At 42.0% G+C, this 14,181-nt stretch overlaps 1 protein-coding gene across 2 annotated transcripts in view; it reads right to left on the minus strand.

Annotated features, from left to right (window-relative positions):
* The window catches only part of SLC18B1 (solute carrier family 18 member B1), a 34,229-nt gene that overhangs the window by 5,170 nt on the left and 14,878 nt on the right, over positions 1–14,181 (minus strand). For both annotated transcript variants that reach the window (XM_036249204.1, XM_036249205.1), the window contains exons 5-10: positions 13,907–14,054; positions 10,734–10,890; positions 6,187–6,323; positions 4,147–4,248; positions 2,535–2,626; positions 1,066–1,161 (exon numbers count right to left, since the gene is read on the minus strand). In XM_036249204.1, coding sequence (XP_036105097.1) covers positions 1,066–1,161; positions 2,535–2,626; positions 4,147–4,248; positions 6,187–6,323; positions 10,734–10,890; positions 13,907–14,054 — 732 coding nt within the window. The remainder of the gene's footprint in view (positions 1–1,065; positions 1,162–2,534; positions 2,627–4,146; positions 4,249–6,186; positions 6,324–10,733; positions 10,891–13,906; positions 14,055–14,181) is intronic.

Consider the following 14,181-nt stretch of genomic DNA (forward strand, 5'->3'; position numbering starts at 1 on the left):
TTCGTCCATTCCTGGCACAGAGCTCCTAAAAACCCTTTGGAGTTCCTCACTGATGCACAGCAATAAAAGTCTTTTCTTGAATTCATGAGGTGACTTTTGGAAAACACCTAAGGATGGCGGCTGGTGGCTTGGAGAGCCATTCCTGTGATTAGGGGGTCTGCCCACCCCGCACCCCCTCCACACCATCCACCTCTGAGAGGGGAGAGGGGCTGGAGGTTGACTCAATGGCCAACGGTTGATGATTTAATTAACCCTGCCAAAGTAATAAAACCTCCACAAACCCCCAAGGACAGGGTTCTGAGAACTTCCTGGCTGGTGAACCCGATGCTGACACACAGGCCCCTTTGTTCAGGACCTCGCCATGTGCATCTCTTCATCGGGCTGTGGATTCGTAACCTGTATTATCCTTTGTTAATAAACCATAATCTAGGGAGGAAACTGTTTCCAGAGTTCGCTGAGCTGCTCTAGCAAATGAATCAAACCCAAGGAGGAGATCGTGTGAACATTTGATTGATAGCCAGTCGGTCAGACGTACAGGTGATAAACCGGACTTGTGATTGGCATCTGAAGTGGGGACAATCTTGTGAGCCCTTAGCCTGTGAATCCTAATGCTGTCTCCGGGTTGGCAGTGTCAGAACTGAGGTGAATTGTAGGACACCCAGCTGGCAGGAGAGAACGGCGTGGAAAACCCCCCACACATCGAACTTCGCACTAGAATCATTGCACTTGGTCACGCTTTGCTCTTGCATGAACCCCTGAATGAGAGGAATGATGCTGAGGCTTTTCCATTTTGCTCCGGTTTTTTAAAAGTACATCTGTACAGAAGCATAAACCAAGCTAAGCCTCTGTCTTCAACCATTTAGCTATTACTGTATTAATATTACTATATATTAACATTTATATTATTGCATCATTGTGATTCAAATAGTGTGTGACATGAAATCAGAAAAATTTAGTATCGTGAAAAAAAATATCCAAAGTCTTAAAAAACTGAGAAATTCAAGAAAGCCTGTGATGCTCACAACTATTCAAAATACAGCATTTCAAGCAACGGACGTAACTTACTAGGCACAACTGAGAATCTCCGGGAAAGTTGGAATTATGCTCATTGCAGCAGAGATGCCATTGACGACTAGCATCAGCACCAGCAGCCACAGCTGACTGCAAAGGAGTTTCAGAGAAAAAGCAAAATTAGCGTTTTAAGAGACACAGAGGTTCATGATAAAGAAGGCAGGCAGGATCCCAGAGAAATTCCTTTCATACATTCCAAGACTAGTCCTGTCCTCATTCCCGTCCGGTCTCATTTCGTTCAGGGACAGCATCCCTTGGCTCCTTATGGGGGGTGTGTGGGAGGGGTCAATTCCTCCTGATAGCTCACATGTCTGGAGTCAAGCTGCCTTATTATCACCGCACAAAATCTTTTCAAAATTGTTGAAAATGCCAATGCTAATGTTGTACTTGGCTTTGAAATTCAAATGACTGAAAGGCGGCAGAGAAGGGGGTGGTAAAGTGACCGGAAACTAGTCTTTATTCCCTGCCGCTGCTCTGCCAGTTACTTAGCACCCATGACCTCACTGAAGCCTGCGGCATCCTATGACAGAAACATGCTCCGAAATGGTTCAAGGTGACATAGGCAGTCTCCTTTCAGAGAACTGCAAGATGGGGCAGAAGGCAGGAAGCTTTGATAGGATAAAGAAGAAAGAAGAGAAAACTAGAAAAAGATCTGATTGGCTGGGGCTGCCCAGGCCGCCGTGTTTGGATGAGAAGGGTGGGAGCTGGCTTGGCATGGGGCGGGCTGGCTAGCCTGCGTTTCTGGGTGAGGACAGCATTTGTAGGGACGCAAAATATCTAAGTTTCAGTTTGCTGACATGGCAGCCCAGGCAGGAGCGGCTTCTTGGGCAAAGAAAGTTATTTCAACAGTACTGTTATCGACTCTTCTTTGTAGACAGAAAAACTGAGGCTCTTGGCAGTTAAGTGATTTGCCTGAGTTCACACAGCTAGGCCGGGGCAAAGCCAGGATGTGATCCCAAATCTGAAAGACTCTGAAATCCTGGCTCTTTTCACATCATGCTTTATCCCAGAAATAATTTGCTCACTTTAGTCAGCAAATGAATTATATTAAACAAGCTTTCATGAGCAGCTACTACAGATGATACAGAAGAAAAAAAAAACAAAAAGATTTGGTCCCTGCCTTAAGGAGTAAGAGTAAGGAGGAGCAGCAAAAAGAAAAACATATTCTAAGAACTACCAACTAAAGGCAGGTGGCCACGAACAGGTGTGCAATGACACACAAGGAGAATCCGCATGTTTCTCACTGGGCAGCGATCTCACGTGTTCCTGTCCGCTTGTCCTGCCGCTGGCTGCTAGCGAGGTAAAACACTGTCCGTCTAACAAGTACACCAATACACTCATAAATCAAGGTACTTATTTCGATAATAAGGCTTGAAATACTAAGCCATAGTAGTATTACACCAAATTCTTTTAAAAACAATTTTTACTGCTATTTGACTAAAAATACAGGAAAAATAATGTACCTTTGAATGTGCAAAACCGGGACAGGTCCTAACAGCATGTAGCACCCTGCTGTGATTAAGTTTCCCAAAACCAGAAACCATTTCCGTAGATGCTGGTAAAGAAAGACACCAAAGAAACTCTTACAACCCTCCATGATCAAAGACTATTTAAACACGGCTGATGAACACACATCATGGTATTAAAAAATCCAAACAGATTGAAGAAGACAAAACTCTACATTTAAGAGAAAATAGGCAGACAGTAAACACAAAAGCAAGGGTGACATACCCCAACATGGGGAGTGTGCAAAAACAAGGGTCCTGGGGAAGGGAGTGGATGACAGGTTTTGTGCATGATGAACCACTTCAAATATAACAATTTAAAAAGCAGTCACTACGAGGATGTACCTAGCAGGTAAAACATCTGGAAATTTTACATCATTGAAAAAGTACCCACCAAAATGATTCCTTATAAACTACTTGAATGCAGGCTGAAAATTATCGGGGGACAACAGCTACACAGTTATATAAGACTATGTCTTAAAACCAAGCTTCAAACACTGTTTGACACTTGCTTTTCACCCTCAGAGGTTAGAGCGTTAGAGCATCGGCCCGCGGACCGGAGAGACCCGGGTTCAGTTCCCGCTAAGGGCACGTACCTCGGTTGCAGTTTGTCTCTGGCCCCAGTTGGGGTCGTGTGAGTGGCAGCCACTCGAGGTGTCTCTCTCACATCGATGTTTCTCTCTCTCTTCCTCACTCTCTCCCTCCTGCTCTATCTGAATATAAATGCAAAAATGTTCTCAGGTGAGGATAGAAAAAAAAAAAGACACTTGCTTTTCTTAGTAATCTCCATGTAATTTAGGTCTTGATCAATATACATGCAGATTGAATGAAGAGGGGAAATGCAATCAATAAGCACTGAAGCCCAAGAAGCTGAAGATGTGGCTAACAGCACTGGTTCTGTAGACTACTTATTGGGCTGAATTGTTGAGGTCTAGTTAAAGGAGAAAAGAAGGGACTTTCTGTCAGGGTGGCTATAGGATCACCAATGCATATCCGTGTGGCCAAGCCATTGACTCCTACAGAAAAACTAAATCATCTCCTCTCAGTTTAATCAAGTCCTAACACCTCTGGAGCTCTGCCCTAATTATTAAAGACAACCCTTTTTTTTTTTTTTTTGGCATCAAGGAGCTTTTACCTTTAGAAAGTCTAACACAATAGTTTTTCAACAAGATTCCTCTTTTCCCAGATGAAGAAATTAAAAGTGAATCTGCTCAGGGTGATGGCAAGTTGGAAGACCCTGGAATCTCTCCATCAGCTCAAAAAATGGAATATATTAGAACTTAAATGTTCCTACCTCCCCCCAAGAAAGATAAATAGGTGAGGTGATGGATGTGTTAATTAACTAGATGGAGGGATCCTTTCACTATATATTTAGATATATAACAATTCACCATGATGTGTACTTTAAATATCATATATTTTGTCAATTATGCCTCAATGAAGCTGAAACTTTAAAAAATGAGTATGTCCATTCTAATCAATGGCCCTCTGGAGTTCTAGAGGGACAGTTGGAAAACCACTGGTCTAAACATACCAAAGCAATTCTTAAACGTAAGTTAAGGGTACGTACTGGCATTTTATCGCTTAGTAGCCCAAAGAGTGGTGAAGAAATGGTGTAGGATAGCGCCAACCCCAGGAACACCAGCCCCACATATCCAGCTGGTAAGTTAAACTGTAAAAGAAATCTTGTATTAAAGTCACACGATTAGGTCATTTCTTAAATAAACATCTCTTTCCTGTCTACCATTTCTTCAGCTCTTGTTATCTACGAACAGTCTATTGATAACGCTCAGCATCCTTCCTAATTTTTGTCTTGATTTTGTCAGATTGTCAATGGCTTAGTTTTCCTCTGTGAGGGGAAAAAAATCTAACCAGAGGTCAGATGTCCTAGATATTTTGCTTTGTAGCATTTGACATTAAACACATAATTTTGCTTCTATGAATCATAGCTTTTTACATGTAAATGAATGATTTGCAAACTTTAGTGTGCATAAAAGTTACCTGGGGAACTTATTAAAAGAGGTTCTTGGGCCTTAAGCCTAGAATTTTTGGTTAAAAAGTCTGGGAATTTGCATTTCTAACAAGTCATCAGGTGATGCTGAGTGTCCACAGACTGAGCGCACTGGTGTAAAAATCATTGATGACATTATCTATTCTATCCACCTGAAAGGTATAGCGACGTCTAATTAAATAATTCAATGGTATGGCACATTTTTAAAGGCTTTTAAAAGAGTAAGCTACCACAAACTTTGATACTGTTACTATTACCAATATGATATAAATGCCTTCTTTTTGGTTATCTTAGTTGTTCTCATTTTCGTTAATTAAGCCTATGAGATTTATTTATGAGCCATTACATATTTTAACAATGTTTATGACAAATAGTAACTCATGAGAAAAATTAGTCCTTTAAATATGAAAGCAAGACACAAAAACAAGATATGTCCTCGTCTAATATTACAACTGGGGAGAGACGGGTGGAGCCCTGCTACCCTAAAGGCTGGGCGACCGTGACCAGACAGCAAGCCACCAATTCAAACAACTGATAAGAAGTCAGAAGAAAGATTTTTTAAAATTCATAGAAAAAAAGGAAACTACATTTCTAAAGATTTCTTATAAGATAGACATGAGTGACTTGGGTTTACCAGAGATGGTTACACATTTTTTGCACTTTTTAGACACAACTTCTTGCGGACAGAAAAAAGACTCTTAAGGAGAAACACTGCTGATGTGCGTGGAAGGTGTCACCATAAATAGAAAATATTTTTCGTATGTACTACCTCCTGGACGCTCACTGCTTAAGCACTGTACCTATTACTCTCTAAATTTTGGGCCACACATTAAAATTATAGTCCCAAGTTTATCTTTTGGGCAGTTTATACACCAAAAACTCCCTTTACTGACTTCAAGGGGTTGTGTTTCTCGTAACTGTGCTTTTTTAATTGTAGTGCTTCGCAGAAGTCAGTGTGGGCTGTAATTAATAGATTTCTGCCTATAGACAACATATTAATTCTCTAGTATAATTAACTACCATGCTTGGTAATACACTTTGTTGCATTAATAATTTTTTTCAAAAATATATAATAATAATAAATTTCTATGATATCAAACTTTTAAACGTCAGTAGTTTTAAGCACTAAGAAATGGAGAGGCCCTGGGTTCCTCTCCTATCCCAGGTTAATACAGCCATAGTCTTTCAATTATATGCAACAGCCTAAAAAGTAAGTGGATTCAGGGAAGATCTGTCAGAGAGGAAGGACACCTCACATTAAATGAGCGGCAGGCTACCCCGTTCTCCACTGAAATTCAGACAGAAGAAAAGTGTTCTTGGTAAGCAGCTAGGATGGTACGCAAGCCAGACCTATGATGACTCGAGCCGGCCTTGGAAAGGAGGCGAAGGTTCGGGCCGCTTAGTATAAGGCTTCTTTCATTTGCACCGAAGCAGACCCCAGCTGCAGGGACAGCAGGCAAAAGGACAGGCTACCTCGGTGTGCAGTTCTCGCTCCGCCTCCGCCTCGCAGCCACGCGGGGAACTTCCCAGCCAGCAGGGCCCAAGTGCGAGCGATTGCGTCCACTTCCTAACCGCAGAGCTCTCCGCAGCCATACTCACCTTCTTCAAAACGAAGAGAGACAGAGTGGGGTCAAGGAAGCCAAAGCAGGCGCTGAGTGAGTTGATGACAAAGGCTATGAGGGTGACCTTGGGTAAACTGATGAGTTTCCAGAATGAATGTTCACCTGGATTAGCCTCTTTGGGGTAAAAACAAAAAGAGAAATTACAGTAATTAAAATCACTTAACTATCATTTAACCTATTTTGAAAAGTAAAATTGGTAAGGCCGTCATCATCTGGTAATCAAAGTAAGTGCACCTCTGAGTTGGCCTAAAGTTGCTTATTACTTATGTTTGCAGAAGTTATTCAAACCTAGAGGCCACATTCAGTTTCCCTAAAAATAATGCCTCATTTCCCACCAGAATCATAGCGTGAGGAGAAGAAGGGGTCACAGGCTATAGGTTATAACCTAGAAGCAAGTGTGACCCCGACGGAATACAGAATCTGTAATTTAATTTGGTGCACGGGAAAAGCCAGATGCTTTATCAAGAAACAACGTGTATGTGCTGAGGAGGAGTTTGAGTGCAACAAAGGCAATTTTTTTTTCTGCTGGCAAAGAAAACAATGGATTAGAAGGGGTGCTACTGAATCACATGTAAAATACATTTTTTTCTGTTCTGTTCTGTTTTGTTTTTAGAGAGAGGGAAAGGAAATGGGAGAGAGACAGAAACATCGATGTGAGAGAGAAATATCCATCAGCTGCCTCCTGCATGTGCCCCGACAGGGGATCGAACCTGCAACCTAGGTATGTACATGCTCCAACCAAGCGAGTCACACCAGCCAGGGCTGTGTAAAGTACATTTGGCAGTCAAGGTCACCAACCTCTCTCCCCACTATTCCCTCCACAGCTTCACAGTTCCCAGCACCAGGCATGGTTGTTTCCAAGCCTCCAGTCTATTCTCTGGCTCCCCCCTCCCCCAACCCCCTGGCTAATTTTTCAAATTCTACTCACTTTGTAAGGTTTGGCTCTGGCCCTAATTATTCCACAAAATGTAGCCTTCTCTGGATTCCTGCTGCACTTCAAGTCTATACCATGTATTTTATAGCACCTAAGCTATATTTCATTTTACATCGTTTACTATTGTTTAATGGCTTTCCTATCTTCCAATTAATTTACTAAAGAAAATCTTTGCTGAGCCAGGTACCATGCCAAATGCTGGGCAGACAAAGGCAAAGACAAACTCAGACCCTGTCCTCAGAGAGATGTGAAGAAAGGTAGGGTGGAGCTAGGAGATTATCTATTGGAGCATATGAAATTCCTAAAAAAACAAACAAACAAAGAGCAGGGACCACTATATAGAAAAGTCTTTCTAAAAGTAATATCTAAGTTGGAGACTAAAGGATGAGTTTGAGATGAGCAAGCAAAGAAGAGGGAAGAATAATCCGGGCACATCAGAGCCAGGGATACCTATGTAGTGGGGAGGGATCATACTGCAGAAGAATGTAGAGATAAGATTATGCAGGCTTTGCACAATATGCTGAGACACCTGAGACATGACTAGGGATTTCAAACAAGGGGTCAGACTCAGTCTGTGGTTTCAAGAGAACTCTCTGCGGCCTCGTGGAGAAGGGAGACAGGGCCCCCACTTAGGAGCCTTTTGCAGTGATCCAGGCCACCGGGGATACAGGCCAAGCCTGGACGAGGAAGGTCTTTGAGAGCCAGGATCAGTGTCCTCATTCCTTCAGGAGCACTCGACAGGGTTCATCACTCAATCAGTTTTTGCTGAATAAGGATCCAGTATGGACCAAAGCACCAAAAAAAACACAAAGAGAGGTTCAGCTACTTTTTTTTTTTTTTTTTTTTTAATCCTCACCTGAGGGCATTTTTCCACTTTTTGTTCAGGTAGAGTGGGAGGGAGAAGAACAGAGAGAGAGAGAAACATCGATGTGAAAGAAATCAGTCCGGGGACAAACTGCAACCGAGGTACGTGCCCTTAGCGGGAACCGAACCCGTGTCTCTCAGGACCGCAGGCCGACGCTCCAACCGCTGAGCCAAACCGGCCAGGGCGAGGTTCAGCTACCTTAAGTGCTACCTTTAGACTCTGTCAGAATACGAGAGATAAAGTTAAACCGTGGTGTTAGTTTCTTAATTATCATCCAAATATTCAACTGGAAACCAAATCTGAGCACAGCCCAGGACACTCAAGGACAGGAACCTGCAGTCAGACTAGAAAGAGGTCAAGCACCACCGTGTGGCTCAGTGCGGTAGTGCCAGCAGGGAGAACACTTGGTGTGGATTTTGAATCGGATGTTAAAGATGTTTATTACTCACTTTTAAGAGTATAAATTATAAAAGATCAACTTTAATCAGTTAAATTTATTGTGCATGTAAAAGGCATTATGGATTTATGGTATGAGACGAACTATTATGGCATAAATGTTTCCCTTCTCTACATCCAAAGTGTGAAAAGGGGGTTATCAAAATACTAAGGAGGTTCATGAGAACAAACATATAATGAGTTTAATTAAGCTGTTGAAGAAGCTCAAGTAATGAAAACGTAGAGTGATACCTGCTTCAAGACACACAGCAGAATTACCTGGGGAGCTCTTCCTAACTATCCGGGTGCTGTCTGTGCGCTCCCCAATTCCGATATATTTTTCTCAGAGGGACATGACTCCCTGCTTTGACAACGCCTGCCACAGGAAACTACTGGTAGAGATGGGGAGGTGGGGTACCCCTCAGGTGTGAGGGGGCATGAAAAATACTGACCTCTGTGGCAGTACTTGCTCAGCATGTAGTCCAATGATTGAGAAGGTTCAGAACAACTTCCCCAAAGACGTGACACTAATTCAGTTTCGAAGCTAAATAGGGTTAGGTAGTGTGGAAGGGAGAGAGACTCCAACTCATGCAACTCCCTGCTGAAATCGAACAACAGCTCTTACTGGCTTTCAGGATAAAGCTCACATTTTACAGATTTAGGGATTTTAATAAGAGGACTGGCATGTCCATGACTGTGTTTTAGAAATACTTCTTTACGGCAGTGCAGAAGAGGGGACTTGGTGACCAGGAATAAAGGCCGAGGGAGAAGATGGGACAGAAGCTGACTCTTAGCCACCAAAGCTAAAGCCATTGTTCACGAGTCTAGAAGGAGGTAAATGAGTGGAGTAGAACACAAATTTCTGCCAGTGTCATCAAAATAAAAGAAGATTTAATTTTCTAGTTTCTATCTATAAGCTCTCCTAAGGCTCTCATTTTAAAAAGCACTCCTCAGTAGCAATCGTAGAGATTTTTGTCCCCTTCGATCTAACTAAAATACTCTTCTGTAGAGAAACATAAAGTTTGCCAAACCACTTTGTTTATAAAATTATAGCTAACTAGAGCTTTATTAAGTTCAATGAAGACGCAGGGAAATTTTAATTGAGAAATAACAAAAATGAAGAGAAATAAGTACGAAGCACCTGGGCTGGCGGCGGTCAGAGGGGCTCCCAGTGGTAGCAAGATGTGGGGATGAGGGAGGAAGTGAGGAGAGCAGGCCGGGGCTCAAGGAGCCACAGGTGTCGGGCTAGTTCAGCACCTAATCACAGAAGTTCTCAGTGTCATGTCCTACCACTCACTAGCAAGCAAAGTCTTTTTTCCTTATACGGTGTGGTAGAGGATTATCAAAACTCTTCCCCTGCTGCATGAGACTCTGACTTGGTGTCAGTTGCTGAGTTATCAGCCAAGTGTTCATCTGTGATCCAAGTGGGAGCCCAGCCCAGGATGCTGGCCCGCAGAAACAACGCCGGTTGCCGTGTTACCGGTGTCACAAAGAGGACAGGCCACGCTGTACGTTTCAGGGTGAGTGATGGTGCCTCCCTAGCAGTGGTCTCTAACTGTCTTCTCCAGCTCCCAAGTTAACTCTTGCTGTTCCCCTAGGAATCTGATAAAGATAAAATGCCAACTGTGTTGCAAGGCAATGGTGCTCACAATGCAAATGACCCTTGCCTGGTAAAGTTCATTCGTACGGAAGGAACTGTAAACAACCTATAATTACCTGGTGAGGTATTCGTGCCTCCCTGCGTGTGAATGTGGACAGCCTGGCAGCTATGCCCCTGGAGTTGTTACAGGATAGGTTAACTGCCATGGGCATGAAGCTCAGAAGGCAGGATGACTCCCATTGCTGCCTGCTGTGGCCTGGTGTCCTCACTCTTGGGCTGCACTGCACTGACAGCTGCAAGGGCCACTGGGAAGGAAGGTGTGACCTTGGCCTCCTGTCTTGTGTAGCCTTCTAAGAGGATGCTGCCATGTTCGGTGCATGTAACTTGTCATTCTGAATATTTAATTAAGTTCAAGATGACCTTTGGTTGGCACTGCATATGGCGATGCTTTAAGATCAGAAATCAAATATTTGCTAGTTCTAAAGGTCAGAAAAACTTCTCATGTATAGAAATTTATACAAACTGATTGCCTACAGGATCTTTCTGAAAACAGAATCAGTTATTTCAGGGTGCTCTAAAATCTATTATTGGTTACATAAAATAAAAGTGAGTATATGCTAAATTGATCTACAAAGGCATACAAATACTTACATTTAAAATTCTTAAAATGAGTAATAAATGTAGTCTTACCATAATTAGGTAAAATATACATGTTCAGTGGTACCATCAGCAAAATTATGCATCCAAGAAAAATAAAAGGCACCTCATAGCCAAAGGATTGATACAAGAAGCCACCTAAAGGAGGCCCTAGCACTAATCCCAGTCCAGAAAAAATCTCAAGACTTCCCTAAAAATAAGGAAACAAAAAAAAATGAGTTAATATATATTTTTTGGAAAATTAACAAATAAAGATTTAATAAGCACTATCTGAAAAAATTTATCCACTTCACATTTTATACACACACACGCAAGTTCAAGATGAACCCAAAATTTAAACATATATATTGAAATCATAAAAGTTCTAAAAAAATAAAATATGGGATTTTTTCATTTTTTTAGTCCTTATAGCAGGGAAGGTTTTCTAATTATGATACAAAAACTCAGAAAACACAAAAGAAAAGATTGATAAATCTGATCGATCAAAACAGGAAAAACTAGGCATGGCAAAACATGTTAAAAGACAAAGAATAGAGAAAAAATATTGACAAAAAAGGACTAATTTCCCAAATATTTCAAGGGAGTTACTACTAATCAATAAGAAAAACAAAAACAAAGAACAAAACTGAACCACCTAATAGGAAAATGGGCAAATGCTATACAGACACTGTTGACACATAAAATGAAATGCAAAGCTCTTCGGCACCCATAAAGAAGCTCACCTTCACTTTTCAAAGAAATGAACATTTAAAGCACAAGATACCAATGTTTACCCATCACCTGTCAAACTCTCTGTACTCCCAAAAATTTGAGGAAAGAAGCACCTTCGGACATTGCTGGTGAGTGAATACTAGAGGGCAGTTTGGCAAATCGATCATTACAAATGCACACACTCTCTGACCAAAAATACCACTTCTGGGAATCAATCTTACATATATAGTAAAAAAGATGTGATATTGTATGTGTGCAAGCTTATGTCTGTAGCACTATTTGCAACAGCAAAAGGTGTGAACAATGTAAATATTCATCAGTTTGAATAAACCAGGTTACAGCCACACATACAGTGAAGTACTACACAGTCATTCACAAGAAGCAAAGAGTGAGGAACTTTTCATCTATAGACAGTAAGATATGGAAACTATAGTTTGCTACGGCAGAACTCTTACAGAAATTGCATCATTTTAAATCAATCTAGTTTAGGGACTTTAAACACAGACCCGTGGCTTGCAATCTAGTATCCTCAGGCCCCACAGAAGACACAAAAGTAGTCCATTAATAACTTCCAGTGTTCCAAAAAGAATACATTATTCTACATTTTATCCCAATAATATTATCCAGATTAACTACCATGTTAGGTAGCTATCTTTTGGCTGCAGTTTTATATAGACACTTAGTATGCCAGTCCTGGTTTCCCTACTGATCTGAAAAGCCAAAGGACTGTTGCATCATAGGAATTTCTTGGGCAGCACTTTCCAAAGTGTTCTACAAAACACCAGTTCTTTAAGAGTAAAAAAGTGATTCCAGCCCTGGCTAGTTTGGCTCAGTGGTTACAGCATCGGCCTGTGGACCAAAGAGTAGCAGGTTCGATTCTGGTCAAGGGCATGTACCTTGGTTGTGGTTCAATCCCCAGCCCTGGGTAGGGTCACTGCAGGATGACACCAGTCGATGTGTCTCTCGCATCGATGTTTCTCTCTCTCTCTCTCTCTCCCTTCCTCCCTCCCTCCTGCCCACTCTATCTAAAAATCAGTGGAAAAAGTATCCTTGGGTGAGGATTTTAAAATAATAACAATAATAATAATAGTGAGACATCCCAAAATAAGAAAAAAAACCCTGGATCCATAGTCAAATTGAGTTGTGGAACATTAAATTATCTCTGCTATAGAATTTCTCAGATCTTAACACACTAGCGTGAACTGGATAGCTTACATATGTTCCAAATGTGCTGAGCCACTAAACCTTGTTTTACAGAGCACGTCAACAAATTGGTCTCCTGAACCCTTTCTGAGAAGTGCATTCCTGGGAAATGTGAACAGTGAACCTGCCACAGGGGCCACCACTGCCTGCCAGACCGCTATATAGAATGAGCCTACCTTAAAATGAGCCTATCCAGTTATACATAAAATAGAGAGTGGGAGGAACTATCAACACAGGAAATAGTTTATTTAATGGTCAAAACTTTTTAATTATCAACATGGGTAAATAAGGGAGGCCTTGAAACTAAGCTGATTAGACCGAAAGTCTAGAGGACAATTATAGGCTCTGAGGTCCTTCAGAGACGCATGGGTCCGAGGAGGGAGCTATGGGAAATCCTGCCTGGCGTCAGAGAGGCAGCAGCGGAGAGCTGGGAGTAGGAATCTGGTGTGTCACTAATACCAGATGTCTAAGCACCTGGGCAATATTTGGGATATACATCAATATGAGGCTACCAGGTCTGGGTTTTTATGGCAAAATAAGAGGGTACTCCTCAGACAGCACAGAGGTACTTATGAAAGGCAAGATGATGTCCAACATCTCTCCCCTGAATCTGGGAGGAAGGACTCTAGTATAAATTGAGTGGTTGGCCACTAGAGAGAACTCTGTTCTAAAGCAGAGGAATGCTTCAGGCATCTGAACCCCAGTCTCAGCCACAGAGAGACAGCAAAATATTGCTAGTGAGGTGCTTAAAAAAAGATGGCTAAGCCCTGGCCGGTTTGGCTCAGCGGTTAGAGCATCGGCCTGCGGTCCGGAGAGACCCGGGTTCGGTTCCCGCTAAGGGCGTGTACCTCGGTTGCAGTTTGTCCCCGGCCCTGGTTGGTCATGCGGGTGGCAGCCACTCGATGTGTCCCTTTCACGTCGATGTTTCTCTCTCTCTCTCTTCCTCTCCCTCCCACTCTATCTGTACAAAAAATGGAAAAGTGTCCTCGGGTGAGGATAAAAAAAAAAAAAAAAAAAAAAAAAAAAAAAGATGGCTAAAAGAATATTTGGCTCGGACCACCTTTAGCTGTTGAACTGTCCATTCAGGGGATTCAAAGACCTAAGTAAGATAATGGTACATTTACTGACAGCCTGCTGCTGGAAGTACAAACTAGGGTAAATGTAACAAACACAGAATGTGGGGGTGGGGGGCGGTCTAGTAGAATGGACCCCCGCTTTACCTTGGAAGATGAAACAAGTATTTTAGCCTACACTAAAAGCAAAATAGAAAAAACAAGTTATAAAGTACATACCAATACCGTAGCCACATTATTTGGGAAGGCTGTGACGAGGATGGAAAAGGACGCAGTGATTGCTGCAGCAAAGCTTAGCGCGTCTCCTATCCTCACCAGAAAACACATGGCGATAAATACCGGTCCTGCTGGGACTTGGTCCAATACACTGAAAGAGAATAAAACAAGCCTCAAATGCCAAACTGGTTTTTATTATTTTCCTCTTTAATTGTACTCACTGGAAAGAGCAATACCTCACCCAGAGTTATTAGAATAAATCTCTTTAGAATATGAAT

The sequence above is a fragment of the Molossus molossus genome, unplaced genomic scaffold (genome assembly GCF_014108415.1).
Source record: "Molossus molossus isolate mMolMol1 unplaced genomic scaffold, mMolMol1.p scaffold_m16_p_8, whole genome shotgun sequence".
In the NCBI taxonomy this organism is placed as follows: Eukaryota; Metazoa; Chordata; class Mammalia; order Chiroptera; family Molossidae; genus Molossus; species Molossus molossus.